The 21,009-nt window shown below is 33.7% G+C and overlaps 1 protein-coding gene and 1 long non-coding RNA gene across 2 annotated transcripts; one reads left to right on the top strand and one right to left on the bottom strand.

The window, feature by feature from the left end:
* Positions 1–537: 537 nt before the first annotated feature.
* On the top strand, positions 538–9,974 carry LOC125497453 (transcription factor bHLH168-like). The gene is made up of 3 exons (XM_048644380.1): positions 538–678; positions 8,463–8,825; positions 9,909–9,974. Exons 1-3 carry the CDS (start codon positions 538–540, stop codon positions 9,972–9,974), a joined length of 570 nt encoding a protein of 189 aa, XP_048500337.1.
* A 2,249-nt stretch (positions 9,975–12,223) lies between these two features.
* Positions 12,224–13,316, bottom strand: LOC125497981 (uncharacterized). The gene is made up of 2 exons (XR_007274757.1): positions 12,723–13,316; positions 12,224–12,569 (listed from the first exon to the last, which is right to left on the bottom strand). It is a non-coding gene; the product is annotated as an uncharacterized LOC125497981 (long non-coding RNA).
* Positions 13,317–21,009: the final 7,693 nt, after the last annotated feature.

The raw sequence follows: 21,009 nt of genomic DNA, 5'->3' as shown, positions 1-21,009 counted from the left end.
TTTTTTTATTCTTGATAACATGTCCTGATGTCCCATCTACTTGAGTAGTATCATTTCAGACTTTCAGTACAAATTGGTTACCAAAATTATCTCAAAAAGTTTTTTTTAGATACTCCAATAGTTTAATTACTAACAATTTCAGGCACTTAGATGCAAATAAAATAACACATAGGCTTGAATGTTGAATCTACTGTATCAACGAAACTAAAATGGGAAAAGGTGTCATATCAAGCTACTAATATAGATATAAAGTTGTTGACACAGCCTGACATATTGACAAATGACTAGGAGTCTAGGACACCTTCTTCACTCGAACGGGATTCGTAATCTACGGCATGAAACAACACGTGAAAACAATGCTACGTACTCCTGTAATATATAAGAATTCTAAAATTTGAAAAAGTGGGGTAGATCAGAGAAGATTAAAAACCTACTGTATCTCTTTGAAAAACCCTAGAACAGAAAAGTATAGAAGTATATTTATATTGCTTCAGCTAGCAGTATTATCATTTCTTTTAGTACTCCCAATCTTTTATCATGAAAAGAGGTAGTGAAACCCCATCTTCATCAAACCAAGAGCAAAAGAAAGTTGCTGAGAAAAACTGGAGAAATCGTATTAATGATCTTTGCTCCGATCTCACTTCTATTGTTCCTCCTGAGCATTTTCAACCCTTCAAGGTATATATATGTATATTAATGGAGTATATATTATATTCATATTGTGTGCTTAATTTTGTGCTCTCTTATCCAGATCTGTATAGATGAATTTTTTAGAAGATCTGTTTGTTTTTTTTCTGTTACTGCAATGTTCTCATTTCACAATTTGCTAGTTTTCATATTTCGCATAATGGGATCGAGTTTTTGATTGATAGAAAGTAGAAACCTTTGTAAGGCCTCCATATTTTATGTGTTTAAAGTGTCATGCAACATGCAATATATTTTTTTTGGAAAGTTTTACATGGTGATCTTCTACTTTGGGTATTTCTACTTGGTGGCAGGCCAAAAGAAAAAATTTCATATCAAATGATCTCACACTACTTTACCTAATTATATTTAGTGGTCTTAATTTACTTAAAACCTATGTAACCCATCATTTAAAGTAAATTTACTAACCTACTCCACTAGTTAATTACCCTAATTCGAAACCCCTATCCCTCTTTGCTAAAAAAACCATTCCTTGTGAGTTGTGATCATCATAACTCATCAATATAATCTAGTTAATCACACTAGCACATCGGGTCTTTTTCGTGCATTAGGGGTTCAATCTAGGTATATTTCTTTGCCTTGTAGTTGTTTATGATACATTAGGTACATTTGGGAATTTAGGTCGAACTTTTGATGAATATTGGTGAATGTTTGATGGATGGTTTTTGCTGCCATTCTGGTGTGTCTACAAACCGCCAAAATCGGGAAAATGATGAATCAGGTCCATTGATATTTTAAGAGTTGTAAAATCATGAACATGTTTTTGTAGATTTAGGATTTTACTCCGCGATTTCGTATTATGATTTGTAATTAGTTGAGGTGGTGACTTGATGTCCAAGAAAAGATCACTATTCATCTAATATGCACACTTGCACAGTAGCTAGTGATTTTCATGTTGTTGTTGGGTAGATAACACTTTAGTCATTAGTCTATGATATACCTTTGGGTTAACCTTCGAGTTTCAAATTTGGATGAGATTTACAAAGTAGATAAGTCCATGTCTAATTGCTTGGTCAACCTTGATTGAGAACATACAAGTTTAAGTTTGCTTCTTGTATTGTTGTTGTTCGGTTTCCCATATTGCTTCTATGGATCACTCTACTGCTCATGGTTATTCGGTTATTCCTACCTGATGAGCAAACATGGAACCCTAGGAATGACAGGGAGAAGAGGAAAAGAACATAGAAGGTGAGAAGAAAGGAAGGTAGGAGCTTTAATCGAAAATGGGAGGATTATTAAAATTATAATTAACTAAAGGGATAGGTTAGTAAATTAACTTTAAATGACAAGTTAGTTAAATTTTAAGTGAATTAAGACCACTAAGGCTATGTTTAGTTTACCTGAAATTTTTTGATCTGAACTTATTTGATCTGATATGATCTGAACTTATTTTTTCTGATCTGATCTGATTTGATCTACAAGATCTTACCTTTTATAAAATGTATTATGACTATTATATTATTACTTTGTAATTCATTATTATACAATACATTATAAGATCTTATTTATAGTATTACTAGTATTATTATTTTATTTCTATTACAATTTTTACACAACTTTTATTAATAATAATAATTATTATTATCATTATTATAAGAACAACAACAATAATTATAATTTATAATCATAATAATAATAATTATTACTAAAAATAATTACATAACCCAAGTCATTAATTTATAAGAGCACTTATACAATGTTTCACAGTACACTTTCCCTTAAAAAAATATTTCACACTTGAGAAGTCGGCAGTCTCAACTCTTTTTTTCATATAAAATAAAATAAGATATACAAACAACTATGACTTGCGCAAAAAAAATAAAAATAGCGTGCAACTTCAAATAGCTAGAGAGATTTGGAATTCGGTAGGAAGAGGTATACCGAATCTAAATTTATAATTTGTATCTCGCACTTAGCTTATTTTGAAATGTAATCCGAACTTAGTAGTTTCGTTGTCATGAATTTGAGCTATCATATTTTATATATTTCTTATTTTTGCGTCAATCTTACGTTCTTAACACGTGGCTTTTAATTTTCTATTATTTAATAACAACAAAGTAACTTAAACTAATGATAACAATGACATTTATAATGATAACAACAAGATTAATAATAATTACCAATATTAATAATTTATAAGTACAACAACAACAATATAATAATCCTTTTGAACAAATGTACTAGTAAATAATAATACTCTCCTTGTATTTTTTTTTTTATCTTTCTCACTTAGAATGTTGACACTATTCACAATTAGAGAGAATCCTTTAGATTTTTCTCAATATATAAGAAAAAAATATAGTCGTGTGGGGTCTTGTTTGATTCGTCTCAATGAGTACTTTATCAATGTTCAATTATTATTATTTTTACTAATATGTAATGAAAGATATTTAATAGTAATAATGAGTTTTTAAATATAAGCATGATCTGATCTGAACCGATCTGATCTGAACTTATTTTTTCTGATCTGATTAGATCTGAAATAAGAAAAAATAAGGTGAACTGAACATAGCCTAAGTATAATCAGTTAAAATAGGAGGTCACTTGATATAATATTTTTTGGTATGCCACCAACTAGAAAAACCTAAAATATAAGACATAAAACTAGAGACATAATGGCTTAGAGTTAGAAAACAAACTTATATTCACTACTCTTCACGAATTATGTTGAATGTCTTTATATAGGTTTATATAGGTCGAAGAGTGGAGACTTATTTAAACTTAATGTAGGTTCACTTCAGACAAATTCGATTTAATTTTGTTATTAGTTTCCTCTCACAATTCAGTTTAGTTTAGACAAATTAAGTCAGTTCAGTTCAGACAAATTTAGTTTATTTTAGACAAATTCGGTTTGGTTTAGTCCAAAACAACAAAGTCAAATCATTAGCTAACATGTGCTATAAACATAGGAAATACTAATACTAGTGGGTAAACATATACCTGAAAACCTCCATTAAGCTACTAAAATAACTCCCCTACTACTGCTACCAACCAACTCATAAACTGTTTCTTTTATTTAGGAGGGTAACTAATTATCGGGTGATGCTCCGCGTTATTAATATTTTCATGTCAAAAGAGAGCATCTAATGTTGCATAGTCGTTCATTGGTTAAAATTTTACTATATTAACTTGAGGTCGCATGGTCTAATCTTATACAAAACATGTTTCTAATAATTTTTTAATGTATCTTCATGACATGGAATGAAACAACTAAAGGGATAGTGGCATAGTGCCACATGGTGTGTCGACTTACTTCAGAACGCCTTTTAATATATTTAAATAGATTTCATGTCAAAATAGAGCATCTGATGTTGCATATTTTCATTGGTCAAAACTTTACTATATTAACTTGAGGTCACGTAGTCGAATTTTGTACGAAGCATGTTTTTAGCTTTTTAATATATCTTGATGACATGGAACCAAACAACTATAGAGACAATGCCGCGTGGCGTGTAGACTTGTTTCAAAATGCCTTTTAATATATTTGTATAGAATATATATTAGCAACCAACTTATTGCTTCAAAAATTCATGAAAAAATGCAGCATGTCTCTTTATTTTGTGATGCGCATCTCACCCCCTTTTACTTTCACATGTTGATGCACTTGTCACTGACATTATGTACTATTTCTATGTTGGAGCACTTCTCTTTATGGTGGACTTCTCAGTTCTCACCCACAATTCAAATAAATTATCTTTCACGACCGCTTGTGCTATTGATGCTTCCTCATCATTTGTAACTTACAGTTTCTTGTAATGTGCCAAAATTGGACATTTAAAAGGATTTTTGCTTTCTCTCAGGGGTGGGCCGACGGGGCAAATATGAGCAAAAATAATGGGACTCTGTAAAAATTTTTTAATTGGACCTTTTGTTTGTAGTTCAAAAAAGATAGAAGTATAAGATTCGTATTTACAACTGGCTAATGACGACTATCTTTAAAAGTTTAAACAACAAAACTTTGATGAATTTCATGTTCTCGTTATTCCTTCCATTACACTTTTACTACTGATCCAAATGTTTTCTTTTGTCTAATCTTCAAACAATTAAAAATAAGTATATTTTGGGATTCGTATATTTTGTAGGCCCTATTCCATCGCCGTGATTACATGGACCAAGAATGACCACCCTTGCTTTCTCTTATGCATTATTATACATTATTATACATTGTCTTTAGATATGAGTATTTCGTAAAGAAAGGTAGAGAGGAGAGTGAGGAATTCATTTTATGTTCGTTTCATTGATACAAGTTGAGGAAAAAGAAGAGAATGTGGAAAGCTTTGGGTAACTGTAATTAGGAAAAAGCCTTTAATTTCTCTTTTAATACCGACGTAACCTTTGAAATATAAAGTGGAAGCTTAACCATTAATCCAACATAACACCGTTGTTTAGTATTTCAAAATAAAATATCATAAGGTCTTATTAATATATCTCCTTAAAAGATTTGCACAAGTAGTTAGATAGCTAAGATTTTTAGGATAACAACAAGACTATTATAGACATAAATTCTTACTTCAATTCCATGTATAAAGTTAAATTATTGCTTTCATCCTCAAACTTTAAAGGATTTATTTTTCAAAAATCACGCAATTACTTATCAGGTCAATACGTCAATTTTTCCTAACTTGACAAAAACGTTATGAAAAGTAACAGCCCGGAGCATCGCCCGGGACACTCACTAGTTACTTGTAATAAACCATGATCCTTACAAAATAAAAGATTTGGAGGAAAAAACAAGATACTCTCACATCTGTTCTACATCTCTTACCCTGATCTATTTGCTTACCCACCTTTATTAATTGTTATCCAAAAAATACTGTAAATTGCTCTTACTTTAATGAATTTGTGACGAATGAAAGAAAACCTAAATAGTAGTCATTGAGTTATTTTCATTTGATCGGAGATATATTATAATAATGTCCATATATGATAATAATGTTATCCTTTCACAATTTGCATTGAGTCTTTTTAGTTTTTTTTTTTAAAAAACATTCAAAATATTAGTTATTATAATTTTTACTAATATGTAATTTAAATTATTAAAAGTTATATACCCATTAGAAATTGTTCACATCCTTAATAAAGTTGAACAAAAATACTTGATATAGTAACAGGTGGCTCAATTGGTAGCATTACTCTTAATTTATCTACACCCTGAAACGCATGAAGCGCCATGATGTAGAAGCTAAGCAATTATATTTCTATTATATAAGTCAAGAGGAGCTATAGTTTCCTCTTATGAAAAGTTTTTTTTTGTCCTTAACTAAATATATAATTGCATATTGAGATTTTCTATATGTATTTTCTTTCATAATTTAAATTTGGGGTCATGATGATGCATATTGGTGTCTCCTTAAAATTCCAATAATAAACTAAGTAAGCATTAACAAAGTAACTGACATGATGAGAAAAACGGTCACTTAATAAAAATAACTTTTACAAATTTTATTTGACTAAGACTTTACATCTAAATGTTCATCACAATTTGTAAACACTTTATAAATTATATTAGTTTGTACTATAATAATTATAAATTACACTTTTAAAATGATATTTAGATGAAATTTAATTTATTAGAAAAGATCCCAGTAATCGACGGACGCATTACATACGTAGAAGCTAGTGTATATATATATATATATATATATATAATATATATATATATTATATAATTATATATATATATATATATATATATATATATATATATACTACCTCTGTACTAGGAATTAGGGTTGACTTAAGGCTGAGCTCACTAGTAGAATATATAAATGCTTATTGCTGCGGTCATTAAGTGGGCCTATTGCCACGGTTTTAGCCACGCAGCAATTAAGAGGGCAGCAATAGGTAATTAATATATTGCTGCGGTTTTAAACCGCAACAATATTTGAACATATTATTGCGATTTTTGGGCAAAACCGCAACAATATAAGTATTTTATATATCAGAATAATACAACATATTGCTGCGATTTCTAGGAAAAACCGCAGCAATATGTTGATTTTAATAATAAAAAATGTGCATATTGCTGCGGTTTTCTTACTAAAACCGCAACGATAGACGCTGGGCAGGTAATTTATTTTTTTTCATTTTTCTATGCATAAATTTTTGATAGTTATAATACAATCATAACATAAACATAGTACAACAATCCACTGTTACAAATATGAGAAAAACAAACTAAAAAATTTAAAAACTGAAATGAAAAGACAGCAACAAATTAAAACTAAAACCTAAGAAACTAAAAAATTCAGAAACTGAAATATCAGCTGAAAATAAAATATACAAATTAAAAAATGACAATAAATCAAAAACCCTAACATTACATTGATTCTTAACAAACAAAAATACAAAAAAACCAAAAAAAAAACTTAAATATCACCATCTAGCCATTATATCTAACAAATAAAAATAAAATTTAACTACAAAAGAGAAAAAAAACAAACAAACAAAAAAAAAACAGGAATAGATCTGGCCATCCGCGCATCGTCGGCCGGCAACGAGGATGGCTACGTTCACCATCCGTTCATTCCTCGTGCGTCGTTGTTCTCCGCGTGGATGGCTGCGTCATGGATGGCGTGGATCGCTACGGTGCCGTAGCTACGGTGCGACGTGAGGAGAGGAAGAGAGGAGGAGCTACGATGTCGGGTTCGCCGGCAATCTCCAACTCCGGCGAGTTGGCGTGCACCAATAGCTACCAAATCAACTTATCCGGCGCTTCACCACTAAAGGCAACCAAGGCGTGGTTGAGAGAAGATGAGGGAAGGAGAGGAAGAGAGGAGGAGAGAGAGTGAGATGAGAAAGAGAAGAGTGAGGCGTGCAGAGGAAGAGAGGAGGAGAGAGAAAGAGTGATGGCGTGAGGATTGAGCGGGATTCAGAGAGGAGTGAGGACGGAGGAGAGAGAGAAACCCTAAACAACCCTTTTAATACTAATTTTAAAAGTATATTGCTGCGATTTTTAGTAGGAACTGCAACAATATGTCTAAATAATTTTTTTTAATATTATTTTAATATATTGATGTAGTTCGTTGTAAGAAACCGCAGCAATATATTTGGTCAAATGGTCAAAAAAATTTCAAAATATTTCTGTTGAAACCATATTGCTGCGATTTTTGGCCGAAACCGCAACAATATAGTTATTTTATATTTTTCCTTTTCTTTTTACGTGATATATTGGTGCGTATGGGTAAAACCGCAACAATATCACCGCAGCAATAAACAATAATTATTCTACTAGTGGCTTTTCCATCTTCCCTATCAAGATCTAGGGTTCAATTCCTACCCCAAGCATTTGCTTGGGATTTAAGGAGAGAAGGGGGTTGGGGAGTATTTCTTATAATGGGCTTGTGGGAGCCCTGTGCGAGGGCAGTTCAGAGAATTTCTTCTTACCAATTTTTTAAAAAAATATACTATACCTTCATACCTTTTTAGTTGCACCATTTGATTTTGTGATACTATTCATCAACCAACTTAGTTAAACTATCTCACATTATTATATAAGAAAAAACATGGTCAAGTATGGTCTTGTTAGATTCGTCACAATGTGAGGATTTCAAATCAAATTTTTATAATTTTACTTACACACAATAAGATATATTAACGTTCAAAGAATCGTCTCGGCAAATATGAAAAAATATATGGTGCAACTAAAAAAATACACAGGTAGTATATATTGACAATGACTTTATTTATTATTGATGTTACAAACTTACAATTAGGTCAAGTACTCATATTCTAATTATTTTTGTTGTGTACTGTAGGACATGCTATCTCAAGCTGATAAGATAGAGCAAGCAACAAACTACATAGTGGAGTTGAGGGAGAGAGTAGATAACTTAAACAAGAGAAAAGGGCAATTGGAGATGACAGGTAACCAAGAAGCCGGGACATCTAGTAACCAGCAAAACACAACTCTAAATGATGTAACAATGGCGGATTCGGCGTTACCTATAATCGATGTAAAGGACTTGGGAAGTAGTTTAGAGGTGCAACTGGTGATGACATTAGAGGATAACATCATGCTACATGAAGTCATTAGGATTCTTGAAGAAGAAGGTGCTGAAGTTGTGAATGCTACCTTCTCAACTTCTGGGAACAAGGTCATTCACACTCTGCATGCTAAGGTATTTTAGTTTATATCCACATAATTAAAATAAGTTAAGGCTCTGTTCTTTTGGACTGAATTAATAAAAATTCAGTTTAGTTCAGACAAATTCATTTCAGTTCAGTTGGTTTCCTCTCACAGTTTTCATTCATTTCAATTCATATCAATTTAGTTCAGTTCAGTTCAAACAAATTCATTTCCGTTCAATTTAATTCAGACTAATTCAGTCCAAAAAAAACACAGCCTTAACAAAGCAGAGAAGATTACGATGCATCTGCGTAAACATTACGACACGCCCAATGACACAGATCGAGAATTTTTTTTAGACCTTTTCTACTGAAAATTATGAACACAGATTCTTTAAATCAACCTGTCGAATTTTATATACTTAATCTATATTACCTATATATGTATATAGAGTATTATTTGAAATCTAATTAGATTTTTTTTTCTATTCTATTGACTAAATTATGTCATAACCAAATATAAAAGTAAATTACGTCCCCTAAAAAAAAGTAACTTCTTTTCAATTCGTATATAAATGTATCAAAATTATAATCTTATTGTAAAATTACCCTCTATGTGTACTATTGACTGTCTTGTTGAGTTTGGTCATGCATACTAATGTAAGTAAAAAAATATTTTAGTTAACCATATTCAGTAGATAACGTAAAACTTTATTCTGTGTTGTGCTGTTGTTCAGCTAGGGAGGAAAATTAATGTTAAGAGTAAAGCTCACATGTGAGTTAGAAATAATTGTCCCACATTTATGAATTAGAGAAAGAATGACTAACATATAGATTGGTGGGTTACTCCACCTATCACCAATTGGTTTTAGGATGGAACCTTGTCAACCTTGTATGTGGTCACTCTCTCCTCCAACATGGGCCTGTGTTTAAAGCGAACGATCTTGGCCCGTCCTGCCATAATGAAGTTTATCAATTAATCAAACAACTTTCTTTGTCATGTTTTATAATTATATTATGTGATTTCAAGTTTAATTTTTACCTATTTTCATTACCTCATATTCCATTGAAGGTATGAACCATACTAAATATAACACAAGCATATGTTCTAAAATTTTCCGTATATTGGTTTACAGGTCCGAAATGCAAGAATTGGGATAGAGACTTCAAGGGTAAAGGAAAAGCTACATGCGTTGATATGATCATATAATACTCTATCTACTGATTGTTTCGTTGTTTAGATGATGAGGTCTAGTTTTCAAATGGTTTGTATGCAAAATTTGCTTTTTCTTATTTGTATTAGTTTGAATGTGTTTTTGGGTACTTTTGCTTCGCATGATTCAACATGTGTTAGAGATGTAGAGATATGAAATAATATCTTTCTGATTTGATAAATAATATTGATATGATTCAGATATATCATAATAATTATATCTTTAGGATTATGGTAATATTATCTTCGGTTATTTCACCAAATATCCCCGACAAATCAAAAAATTCACAATATACCCTCAATGTTTCAACAATTCACCATATACCCCTGACTTTTCATTTTTGTGCACCAAATACCTTTTTTCTAACGAACGTTAGGTTGCCGTTTGCTTTATTTACAATTTTGCCATCATTATTCACTAACCCTACTTTAAACCCTAATCCCTAACCCTAATCTAAATACTAACCCTAAAATCTAAACCCTAATCTTAACCCTAAGCCCAACCCAACCCAGCCCAGCCTCTCCCCTTCCTCTCCCCCTCCACCATCCCCCCCACCCCTCCCCCTCCCCGCCCTCTGCCGCAGCCTCTAACCCCTCCCACTCCCCTCCCTCTGCCGCAGCCGCCAACCCTCCCCCTCCCCTCAACTCCCCGCCGCAGCCCCTCCCCCGCCCCCTCCACTGCCACTGCCCCAACTGTTACTCCCTCCCTGTCGATTTCCCCTCCCCTTCCCCGTCGATTTCCCCTCCCTTCCCCGTCGATTTCCCCTCCCCTTCCCCATCGATTTTCCCTTCCCCGTCGCCTGCGCTTAGCTCGCCGGAGCTTTACTTCCTTGCTCTCTCTCCTGGGTCGCTGCTTTATCGTGGTTGTGTCTCGTGCCATTGTGTCGACGGGGAAGAGGAGGAGCAAATTGACGGGTAAGGGGAGGGGATGCGACGAGGGGAAGGGTTGGGGTCTGTGGGGATGCTGTCTCGACGGGGAAGGGGAGAGGAGGGAATCAGCAGGGATGAGGAGGAGGAAATCGGCGGCGAGGGGTGAGGAGGGGCAGCGGCGGTGGAGTAGGAAATCTACGGGGAGGGGAGGGGGCTGTGGCGGTGGAGTGGAGTGGAGGAGGAGGGGTGGGGGTTGTGCCGGTGGAGTGGAGTGGAGGAGGAGGGGTGGGGGCTGAGGTGGATGGGAGGGGGGAGGGTGGGGTTGGGCTGTCATGGGCTTAGGGTTATGGGTGTGTTAGGGTTTAGGGTTAGGGTTATAATTAGGGTTAGAATTATATTTAGGGTATTAGGATCTTAGGGTTGGTAGTTAATGGTGGCAATATCGTAAATAAAGCTAACGGTCACTTAACATCCGTTAGAAAAAGGGCATCTGGTGCACAGTTTTGAAAAGTCAGGGGTATATGGTGAATTGTTGAAACATTGAGGGTATATTGTGAATTTTTTGATTTGTCAGGGGTATTTGGTGAAATAACCTTATTATCTTTTAGGAGATAGTTTTCTGTTTTATGTTATTTTAGCTCTTGTATAAATACCCTCAATTGATGAATGAAAAAGACAAGCCTTTGAATTCTAAACATTACGACCGCCTGTTACGCTTCCAAACAGCCACGGTATGATCCCTTCTTTGTATATTATTTAAACTCTAGTGAGGGTACATTGGCTGTTATTAGCCCAATTCTCTTGACTGGTGACAACTATGAGGCTTGGTCTCGGTCTTTTCATAATAATTTGTAGGCTAAAAATAAACCTAGTTTCATCGATGGCACAATAAAGGTACCTGATTTAAAAGCTCCCGATTTCCCTCAATGGGGTAAAATTCTATGCTAGTTCCACTAGTACAGAAAAGGCAATTTGCGTCGGATGTGAGGCGCCTATTTGCGTCGGACTCCGGTACGACGCCAAAGGCCTCGACGCAATTGACCCAGAATTGATCTGCGTCGTATGTGGAAACGACGCAAATGGTTAAGCTATTTGCGTCGCACATTTATACGGTGCGACGCAGATGGATCTCCCGAGCCCACTTCAAAGGGTAATTGCGTCGCACATCGCCTAGGGTGCGACGCAGATGAATGATTTGCGTCGCACCTTGGGCTACGTGCGACGCAAATTGCATTTTTTAAAAAAAAAAAATTTTTTTTTTTAGTAAAAAAACTATCGAATGCAGGAAATTATACACAAATTCTATAACGAATCAGCAATAACGAATCAGTAATTGAAAAGGAAATGAAGAACATACAAATATGGAGAAGATAAAATTACAAACTACAAAGACAATGGACTAACATCAACAGTGTGCGGTTTTACATAATTTCAAGAAGAAAAAAATATCACCATTATCACTAACATCAGATCTATAACTAAAACATACAAAAAAATAAGAAATTCTAACCCTAACCAGAAGATAAAATTACAAACTAAAAAATTATCTATAACCGCGTTTTTATATAACGGGAGATAAATTAAAAATAAAAAAACTCAAACACAATCCAGATCTTCGAGAGTTTCTTGTAATTTCATAACAATCAAGATCTTCATCACAAACGCAACAACAAGATTTCGAGAAGATACCATCCTCTTACTGAAAATTTCAGATCTGAAAACGAGAAGGTAAATAACATAAAAATAAACAAAAAAAAATCAGATATAAAGAAAAATAAAGAAAAATAAAGAAAAAGATGTAAACGAATGAAACGAATTGAGGGGAATGCCATAAAAATAAACAAAAAATCAGATACCATCCTCTTACCTTCGATTGCGTTTGAGTTCGATTGCATTTGACAGATCTGTAAACGAATGAAACGAATGAAACGATGAAGAAGATGTAAACGAATGAAACGATGAAGAAGATGTAAACGAATGAAACGTTTGCGGATTTCAGGAGAGGAAGAAGTGTAGGTTTCGAGGGATTTGATCGATGAAACGACCGATTTCGAGGAGGAAGAAGTTGTTGCAATTTTGAGGAACAAGTTCTGGAATTGAGTTTTGAGGCTGATGTAAACAAGTTGTTGCAAACGACCGATTGAGTTTTGAGGAACAAGTTCTGGAATTGAGAGAGAGGGAGAGGGGAAGAGAGAGAGGGAGAGGGATAGAGGGAGAGGGGAAGAGAGAGAGGCGGTTGATGTGCATATTAGGGTTTGAGAAAATTAAAAGCAGAGGGAGAGAGCCGAGATACATAGAGTTCTCTTTTGGGCTCATGTGCGTCGGATGGGCCAAGGGATCCGACGCACATTAGCCTTTTTGCAACGCACATTTATACAGTACGACGCATATTTTTGTGATTTGCGTCGCATAACTCGTAACATGCGACGCAAATCCTAACTGTGCGTCGTGTCCGTTTCTGTGCGACGCAATTAAGGGGACGCAAATCGTCCTTTTTCTACTAGTGTTCCCTGAATTTTTAATACTCTTGATATTTCTGTTCGTTCTACTATGCGTTTTCCTGAGGATGTGGAACCTTTATTGGATGATTTGTATGATCGTTATTCTCTTGGTAACAGTCCTAGAATTCTTGAATTAAAAAATAAAATTTGTGATTGTCGACGTCAACAATGTCGTTCTGTTGCTGCGGTTTTTTGGTGAGTTACACCAATTACAGGGTGAGTTAATGAGTTATTGTAAGTTGCATGTTTGTACTTGTTAGCTGCTTCTGAGTATCAACGTCTTCAAGAGGTTGAACATCTTCATCAGTTTTGTTTGGGTTTGGAACCAAAAAAAATTGGTACTCTTGTTTCAGGCCTTTTAATGCAGGATCCGTTGCCTTCTCTTAATGTTGCATGCTTATGCTAAAATAATTTATGATGAGCGTAAAGAACTAGTCTCTGAGGCCTAAGACACCCCTCGTCCTGATGCCGTGGGGTTTGCGGCTGGGGTTCTTGTTGCTCGTCTTTCCCCTGCTGATGGAGAAGATACTCGCCTATGTAGTCATTGCACTGGTCATGTCAAGGATAGGTGTTTCCAGTTGCACGGTTACCTTGCTCGTGGGGGTGGTCGTGGTTGAGGCTTGTGTGGAGGTCGTGAATCCCGTGAAGGTTCCGCGTTTGCAGGCAACGTTAGTAGGCGTCGTGGATTGACTTCTTCAGAGATTTCAGATAATAGTACTCCTACTCTTACTGATGCATAGTGGCAACAATTGATGTATGCTCTCAAAGTGGCGCCTGCTTCTTCCTCCTCCTCCACTGAAAAACTTGTTGTTATATATGGTTTCGATGATTGGCTCATTGATTCTGGTGCTTTTAATCATATCTCTGGTAATATTCATTTGTCCAGTAATGTTCGTACTATTTCATCGGAAGTTGGTTTGCCTAATGGTAAAAGTACGATTGCTACTAAGGAGGGTTCCATTACATTATGTGATGGTTTGGTTTTGAACCATGTGCTTTATGTTCCCGCTCTCAATTGTTGGCTAAACAAAAGTTTATTATTTTCTTCACTAATAAGCTATGTACTCACTTTGAAGAACCTGATTGAAGCGGGAGTACAGTCTAACGGGGTCTATGTTTCCAAGCATATTCGTGGTAGTTTCCTTCAAGCAAAAAAAGTGACTAAAGTTGATGATGTGAGTTTGCTATGGCATTGTCGTTTAGGTCACCCATCTCTTAAAGTTCTTTCTTTTTTACCTGGAATAGCTGTGTTTCTAGTCACAAGTGTGATTTGGATTGTCATATTTGTTTTATAGGTAAACAACCCCGTAATGCTTTTCCTTTAAGTAACAATAAAGTTGTTGGTATTTTTCACTTGATTCATTATGATATTTAGAAACCAGATACAGTTGCAGCACATAAAGACAATTTTTTTTTTTTCAGAAGAAAGTAAGAGAGTAGAAAAATGAAGGGCTCAGATTTGTTCTTCTCTAATCAATGGTCTCAATTCATGATCAAAGAAAGTATGAAAGTTACATAACACGTTTTTCTATAAAATAGAGGAATAATCATCAAGCAGAGGACAACGAACAAACAATACGCAACAACTTGCATTTACTCTCTTCTTAGCGTAGCCTAGCCTTAATCTAGCCAACTCCCTTCTGGGGTTATACTTTAGTCTCTTAAACTTAGAACACGTTCTGGCGCCAAGTTATGTAATTCTCCTATTGAAGCAAGAAATCATGGAGGTAACAACCTTCGTGCTTTCCCTTTATTGTCCAGCATGACTTATCCTCTTATATGTTGTAAAGTTTTTCTTAAAGTTTGTGGTATGTATGGGAATATTTTGCCTTAATTAAAAGGTTAATATTTCATGCTCTATTTATTTCATTTCACCTGAATTTAATAGGCGTTGTAGTTTAATCATTAATTAAATTGCAAAAAAGTACGTTATAAAGGTTTTATCTAATTAAAACAGGTAACCTCAGGGACTAATCCTCCCGTGACACTCAGTAACAAACTATTGGACGTGCATTGACTTGTTTGCAAGGTCTGATTTTGCACCAATAATATGACAGCTTGTATACTTGATATAATAGGTTGTATAATTCTTCAGCGGCTCGACTTGACTCGCTTGTTGGGAATTCCACCTCTTGATCTCAACTTTTTAAGGCTAAAGGATCGAATTCCATCAAATAAGGAGAACTCAGAGGAGGATTCCCATTACCATTTCCCCTCTTTCAAATTGCTGGACCATCTAGGTCAAGCCCTACACATGGACAACATAAAGATTATTGATCGTATTAAAAAAATATCTTAGGTTTAACATGAATACATAAACAACCTTTTTGACCTGAACTTTAGATCCTCCAAAGTCCAGACTTTGAATTATTACATGTTGAATGAAACGGAGAGTAAAGTGAGCTGTTGCAGAGGAGAAGTCAAAAAGCTTTTCGTACAAAACGACACTTGCTCGATTCAAGTTTAGGCAGCAGGTCTATCCTATTTGATTTAAGATACCAGGAAACGGGCTGGGCGCAGCGCAACTCATGTAGATTGAGAGCAACCGTACCCTTCACCATTTGGGCTAGTCATTGGCAATTTGGCATCCAAGCCTCATTTTGTTAGACGTTGTGGGTCTCTCATTACTGTATCAATTTCTGCTTATAATTATTTACTAAAATCAGTTCTATTAAATGAATCTTATCTTCCGGCCCCTGCGGTCTCAACTCTCAAGTCGTATGCCATATTCTTTTCATCTTACCTTAACGGTGTTAGGCTGTTAGCCATATTCTCTTCGTGTTTTCTTAACTTATTTAAACTAATTAACTCAAACTTAATAGATCTTGGTCCCGTATATTTAGGATTGTGAAAAACTGACCCAACCCATTTACCAAATCCTATCTGAAATAAGCGGATTTGGATTGAAACTTTTGACCCAATTAGGTAAATGGGTTGATACGATTTACCCATTTAATTGAATGGGTTATGTTAAGGTTGACATTTTAAATCCGAAATTAACCTGCTTTGACCTGTTTAACTCATTAAAATATAAATTTCCTAAAAAGTTGAGTTGAAGTTGGTGAAAATTTTAAAAATAAAAATTGTGGAACACAAAAATTGAAAAGAAAATCAAATCATGCATACTTTTATGTGAATTTATTGTTGAAAACTAATAAATCTTAATAAAAATTTAATAGTAATATATATGTAAATGGGTTATATGGGTAACCCGTTTAATAACCAGGTTGGGTCAAGGTTGAGCTTTGCAACCCGTTTAATAAACGGGTTAGGTTTTGCTTGGGACATGCTCAACCCGTTTATTATTAGCCCGAACTCGATCCAACCTGATATGTTAATCAGCCCTACGTATATTATTCCGCTTCAATTATAAAAAAAAGTTAAAATAAATTCTGATAAGATCTAGTACGTTCAGACAAGTTCATTTCTACAAAGATAAAGTTTGACACACTCAGATTATAAGGTCTAATATGTTCAGAAAAAGGTCTAATAAGTTAAATAAATTCAGAGTTGTTGTAATAAGTTTCGATAAGAAAAAATAAATTGAAAAGAAAAGGATTGTTATCTAAACTTATTTGACCTTTATTTTGCAAGTGTGTCAAATCTTATTTTTTCTTTTTTTGTTGAATTGAATTTACCTTAATCTATTTGACCTTATCATAACCTAATTTTTCTTATATTGACTAGTAATGAACTTAAAGAAACAGGGACGTACTCCCACAAATAATCCATTCTTGAGTGATCTTCCTAGTTTTGTTTAATGGCATGTTCTCTTCGGCATAAAACAAGTGAACTGAACTGAATTTATTGGATATGAACTGAACTAAACTGAACTTATTGGAGCTGAACTGAGCTGAACTGAACTGAACTGAATTGAATTAACTTAAATTAAATTAAATTGAATGTAATAAATATATAAATAATATTTTAACCAATAATAATATGAATATTAAATAGTAATTATAATGATAAGTAATAATAATGAATAATAATAATAATAGTATTTTGGATATTTTTAAATGATAGTTATAAATAAATAATATTAATAATCATAAATTAATAATAATAATAATTAATGATAATAATGATAATTAATAATAATTATTTTATATTATTTTTATTAATATATTAATACTCCATCCGTTTCCTAAAGATCTTCCCTTTTTTGCTTTATTCCTTATTTGGCAAAACAAATTTCCCTATTTACCCTCTCATGTCACTATCATATGGTCCACCATTACATTATTAATTCAATTTTACTCCCGTTCTCTTTCCTACTTTAACCCCTTTTTATTTGTTTATTTATCTTAACCCCTTTCTCTCTCCTACTTTACTCACACCATGCCCCACACAACTTGATTTTCCTTGGTATTTGTAGGAACAGTAAGTGGGAAGATCTTTAGGAAACGGAGGGAGTACTTGATGATGTTATATAATAACAATAATATCTAAGAAGTAAATTAATATTACTATTTTAATAATTAGATTTAATAATAAAAATATTTAGTAATAAAAATAATGATTGGGTTGGACTGCGAAAATTACATCATAAACCGTCTTGACGCGATTTGATTGGTTTATGGGCTAAAAAAAGTGGGTTTATTTGTGCTTTGACCTAAACCATGTTCCTCCTAATAATAATAGTAATAATAATGAGTAAAGCTATAATAAACAAAATAATATATAGAAACAACAACAATAATAATACTTAATAGTAATGATATATATTTAAATTATAATATAATAATGATAATAATAATAATAAGAGTAATTAGTAAAATAAATTATACCAACATAATAATAATATATAACAAAATGGTTATAAAATAATGGAGCTGAACTGAACTGAACTGAATTGAACTAGACTGAACTGATTGGAGCTGAAGTGAACTGAAAATAAGTTGGGGAGAGCAGACCTTAGTTTATATCCAGAATATATGCTTACTTTTACTTTATGCTCTGTTTAGTAAAAGTTTGTTCTCTTTATACACAACCTCTTTCACTTGTTGGACCAACATAATTTAACACTCTCAAAACCATATTCTCATTTTTGTCTTGGTTTTTGTTGCTACAATATATAGGAAGATTTCTAGAGAACTATTATTGATTAAAAGTTAGAGTTCTTATTGAAGCGAAAGTATGGTGATCATACATCTCATGTGTTAATTAAACTTTTTATAAGAATTTTACATTTTTCAATAAGATACTTATTCTAATTACATAATGCAATAGTTAACAATAAATGAATATTATGGAAATAATTTATACAATTTGCAACCTCAAATTCTTTTTAACAATATATATACAACATGATTTCTTGTCACAATCCTCTTTCCCTCTACTTTCGTGGGACTTTCATCTTACCAATATATATACATGTCTATACATAATCTAGATCTATGCAAAAATATTTCAATTATTTCCTTATTATTGGTTTTCTCTTTCTCTGACCCGCTTTCCTCTCCATTGTCCGTAAAAATCGCTTTAGGGCGGTCCTTTATTCGGGGCCATCCCTAGTTTTCTTTTCCCAATAAAAAATGGACTCTCTTTGTTTCTTCTTGGTTACTCTTTAGTATGTACACTTTGACCTTTTATAATTATTACAAATTTTTCACCATATACCATTAAGTAATTTTGTTGTTCATAAAATACCTTCCAACTTTTTATTGGTAAGCATATCAATATATTGAAAAGGAACCAAACCAAGAACCATAAATCCTAGCTCTAAGCCAGCCTTAGATCGATCACCTAGGCTTACAGAACAAAAGAACCCATTACAAACTTTCTATCCACATCTTATCAATAGAACTACATTTTTTCGGAATATAAGCTAAAATTCTATGTTGAACTATGTATTGTATACTATTTACAATAGTATTCATGTTTGTAACTCGAGCCTCCCAATAGGCCTTGTTTCTTTCCATCCATATGTGATATATGCTAGCTTGTATTATTGCAGACATCACCCCTTTTCTTGCTTTTCAGCCTTTATAGCTCCTTCTTATCCACATAATAATCCATTGAGGAATGGATCTTATACTGTTTGTTATCTCAACCCAAGCCAACACTCTGGCCATCACTACTCTGCTATACACACATTCAAAGAAAAGATGCATGTGTGTTTCATCAGCACTTCCACATATACAACAAGATTTATCAGAGCTTACACCATAGTTTATAGTTTATCTCTAGTTTGGAGTCTGTTCTGCACTCCAAGCCATGTAATGAATTTGTGTTTGGGGATAGTCATCCTGTTCCAAACACCCTAAGTCCAATTTAGGTCTTCCCCAAGAGGAATAATCTGCTTGTACACCTTGCTGATAGAATATGTTGCACTTGGATTCCACGATGGCATTTTGAGCAAATTCTTCACTTTGCACAAATGTTTCACCACCCAGCTAGCATTTAGGGGAGCATCAAAACTCCACCAACTTTGATCTTTAATATATATATATATATATATATATATATATATATATATTATAATATATATATATAATATAATAATATATATATATATATATATATATATATATAACATGTATCCATCTCACCCATAAATCATCCATCTTTTTTCTACCCAATCTGCCAAACCAATTTATCAATTGCTACTATGTTCCATTAGTTTATGTTCCTAAAACCAAGGCCTCCCATATTCTTTGGAGACCAAACCTGATCCCAGTTAACATAGCCATTTTTAACACCAGTAGCTAGACATACTCATCAGGACTGAGCTAACTAATTGAGCTCTTCCCGCAAAATTAAAGATAAGTTTCTAGTACTCCAAGCTCTAATTTTTCATTGTCATTTTTTTCCACTAAAGCCTCACAATCTGACATTGAGATCTTCTTGTTGCTTATGGGAGAACCAAGGTATCTAAAGGAAAGTTGTTCAAATTTAAATCTAGAAAAATGCATAATTCTTTGAATGTCAGCTTCACATATTCCACTGCAATAAAGAGCTGATTTGTTGTGGTTGGCTTGAAGCCCAGAGGTCTTTGAAAAAAGTTTCAAACCTTGTAACAAGATGTATGCAGATTTTACATCTCTTTTACAAAACAACATTAAGTCGTCTGCAAAATATAAGTGATTCGGTTTTAAACTAGAGCATCCTTTCATGTACTTTGAACTCCTGAATTGATCTTGTATACCTCATAATTCGGGTCAGATAGTCCTTACAAAGGAAAAAAAGGAGAGGGGACATGGGGTCCCCTCGTCTTAAACCTTTTCTAGCTGGAAAAAATCCCTTAGCACTGCCATTGATCATCCAAGTGAATCTTGGGGAGGAAATGTAGCTCAAAATACATTTAATGAAGTGAGGGGGAAACTGCAAAGCCACCATGAGCTCTTCAATAAATTTCCAGTCTACTGAATCATATGCTTTACGAAAATCCATTTTCATCATGATACCATTGGCTTGACTATTTCTCCTAACCTTCCAACTTTTCGAAATTCACCATATATCCCTTAATTTCCTTACATTTTACAATATGCTCTTAAATCTTAATGACTAACAACCGTCAACTATTTTAATCTTTAACCCATATTTATGTTACTAAATTGTGATTGACTTTTATCTGACTCATTAATATTAATGGACCACCAATAATAAACCAATTATGGGCCTTTTATCCCTCTTCCTCCATAACTTTTT

The sequence above is a fragment of the Beta vulgaris genome, chromosome 5, assembly GCF_026745355.1.
Source record: "Beta vulgaris subsp. vulgaris cultivar EL10 chromosome 5, EL10.2, whole genome shotgun sequence".
Classification (NCBI taxonomy): Eukaryota; Viridiplantae; Streptophyta; class Magnoliopsida; order Caryophyllales; family Amaranthaceae; genus Beta; species Beta vulgaris.
This window is presented reverse-complemented; position numbering and strand designations above follow the sequence as displayed.